The following is a 2844-nucleotide window of genomic DNA, read 5'->3' as shown; positions in this document are numbered from 1 at the left end:
AAAAAAAAAGAGTAAAAAAGTGCATGGGGATAAGGCTAGAAAGTAGGGTGAGGCCAAATCAATGTGGCCCTTAATGCCATGGCAAGAACTTTAGATCTCACTGAATAAGATAATAAATTAAACGCTGAAAGATTTGAAGAAGGCAAGTGAACAACTCTATGTCTTAGGAAGACAGACTGGAGCAGGAGAACAAATCAGGAGGTAAGAAAGCAAGCCTGTAGGCCAGAGAGAGCCAGAGAGGACAGTGAAAATAAAAACAGATTCAAGAGGAACTTTGGAGCCAGACTCAAAAGAACTTGATAAACATTAAAATACTGGCACTGCGTTAGAGTGGGGCACTGAAGAGGACTCTGATGTTTCTAGTATGTATTTTTTTTTTTTAGGCAGAGTCTCACTATGTCACCCCTGGTAGAGTGCCGTTGTGTCACAGCTCACAGCAACCTCAAACTCTTGGCCTTAAGCGATTCTCTTGCCTCAGCCTTCCCAGTAGCTGGGACTACAGGTGTCCGCCACAACACCTGGCTATTTGTTGTTGTTCTTGTTGCAGTTGTCATTGTTGTTCAGCTGACCCAGACCAGATTCAAACCTGCCAGCCTCGGTGTATGTGGCTGGCCCTGTAACCACTGTGCTACAGGCACCGAGCCTCTAGTATGTATGTTTTGGTGGATGGAGATTCCATTAACCAAGGCAGAAAACCACTGAGGTTCCTAATAGTTCATCAATAACTCTCTTGGAGAAAGAAAAAGAAAGATTACCTTACCTGAACAACATCGATGCAGGCATCCAGGTAGATGCAACCTTTGGATTCTTTTGAATTTTTCTCATCTTTATAGGAATTGAGAATATATGAACCATCAGGAAGTTGAGTCAAGTAAAAATACCGTCTCTTGAATACCTATATGGCAAAAATCAGCAATAACACAGCTGTTATATACACATTGTATCCGAGCAGTTTCTTTGAACTAAAAACCTTAAAGGGCATGCCAGGCATATCTGGAGAATCTTAGACAAAACCAAGAAGATGTTAGGAATGATCATTATCTTCATTTTTTAAAAGACAGAGAATGTGAAGTTAAGTGATTTACCCTCAGTTAATAGATGTCTAGTGAACAATAATTAAGATTTGACACTTTAAAATGTATAAAGCATTTTGATGTCTGAATCATTGACCCTTTCACTATAGTGTCCTTTTGCCATTTAATTGTAAACCATGATTAGATTCTTTTGATTTGGTTTATATTACAACAAATCCAAGTATAAATACAAAAAATACATAAACACATTATATAGTTCCAACTCGACTGCACATTTCACTATGCACACCTTCACCCTGTACCAGTCAGTGTTCCTGCTTCTGAAAGGCCAGCTTATAGTGCACTCAAAGGGAAGCACAGACAGTCTTTAGTTGCCAACCAGTTGTTGTTGAGTGCCCTGTATAATAAGATTTGATTGAACAGGCCCAAGGGCACTGTGACATTTGTTCAGAGTTAGGGACTCAAAATAGGTATGGAGCAGCCTCATGCTACAACTCCCACAAAGCCCAAAGGAATGGAAAAGAAGGAACAGTGCTTGACTGCTTCACGCTATCTGTCCCTCTACCCTCCCCTAGAAGCAGAGTTCTGGAACCTGATGAAGGAATTAAGAAAAGGGGATTAGATGCTCCCTCATGCATCTACGCTTCTCTCACTAAGTCACAAATTGCAGTGTGTCAAGTATTTGTCACAGTGAAAGGTAGAGCTTACTCTATTACAATTCTCCAGCATGATAGATCTGCAATCACTTCAGGGTGGGATAGAAAGAGATACTAGGAAATAGACACTTGGTGATTATTGAGGAAATGCACTCCCCAATATGATCCCTGATTATTTTAAGAACTTTAATTACAGAAAGCATATTATTTGGCAAGACCATTATTAATTACTTAATTTCTGGCAAAGTATCTGAAACATCAACATTTTATTTCTCCCTAGCGTGAGTAAGCAAAATATATAAACCTATTAAGGGGCATTTCTTTGTAGAAAAACTGGTAAAGAAAAATAATAATGCTTGTAGTTATTTCTGACTTATTTAAATATCATTGATTTTCGAATGAATGACAAAAGTATACCTGTGTGAGGAATACCCTAATAGGTTAGACTGATAAAAGCTACAGCTTTTATTTCAGGAAATGAGTGTGTGGACTACCACATTATCGACAGTAAGGAGTTCAAACAGAAAATATCAGCTTGTTTTTCAATGTCAACCAAGTAAATGTTATGTATTAGGATAGGGTACAAAGGTATAGAAGAAATGTATGTATATTTTACCTTTCATATATTTATCTATTTCATCATATTTGAGAGTATGTACATATATGCTCAGATTTAATTAATCCACATGTAAGTTTGCTGGAAATTTATATTAATATACAAAGAAAATGTTAATCATAATGGTGATTATACATGTATGTTTGCTTATTTTCATGACAGTGATTCACGTCTGTTATTAAAATGATGAGAGCAGACCTACAATTACATATACCAAGATCATTTCAAATGAACTTTTAGTGAGCAATTACATTGTACAAAATAAACACTGCTTTTGAAAAATTATCACAATGATTATATGTGATAAGAATTAGAATACAAAAAAAAATTTTTTTTTGAGACAGAGCCTCAAGCTGTCCCCCTGGGTAGAGTGCCTATAGCCTCACAGCTCACAGCAACCTCCAACTCCTGGGCTCAAGCGAGTCTCCTGCCTCTGCCTCCCAAGTAGCTGGGACCACAGGCGCCTGCCACACCTGGCTATTTTTTTTGGTTGCAGCCATCATTGTTGTTTGGCGGGCCCAGGCTGGATTCAAACCTG

The 2844-nt window shown here is 38.1% G+C and overlaps 1 protein-coding gene across 2 annotated transcripts in view; it reads right to left on the bottom strand.

The window, feature by feature from the left end:
* Nucleotides 1–2844, bottom strand: part of DOCK11 (dedicator of cytokinesis 11) — a 212033-nt gene that overhangs the window by 143740 nt on the left and 65449 nt on the right. For both annotated transcript variants that reach the window (XM_003796989.2, XM_023517413.1), the window contains one exon: nt 761–895. In XM_003796989.2, the coding sequence (XP_003797037.1) occupies nt 761–895 (135 nt within the window). The remainder of the gene's footprint in view (nt 1–760; nt 896–2844) is intronic.

The sequence above is a fragment of the Otolemur garnettii genome, unplaced genomic scaffold, assembly GCF_000181295.1.
Source record: "Otolemur garnettii isolate 467f Iridium unplaced genomic scaffold, OtoGar3 scaffold00110, whole genome shotgun sequence".
Taxonomy (NCBI): domain Eukaryota; kingdom Metazoa; phylum Chordata; class Mammalia; order Primates; family Galagidae; genus Otolemur; species Otolemur garnettii.
This window is presented reverse-complemented; position numbering and strand designations above follow the sequence as displayed.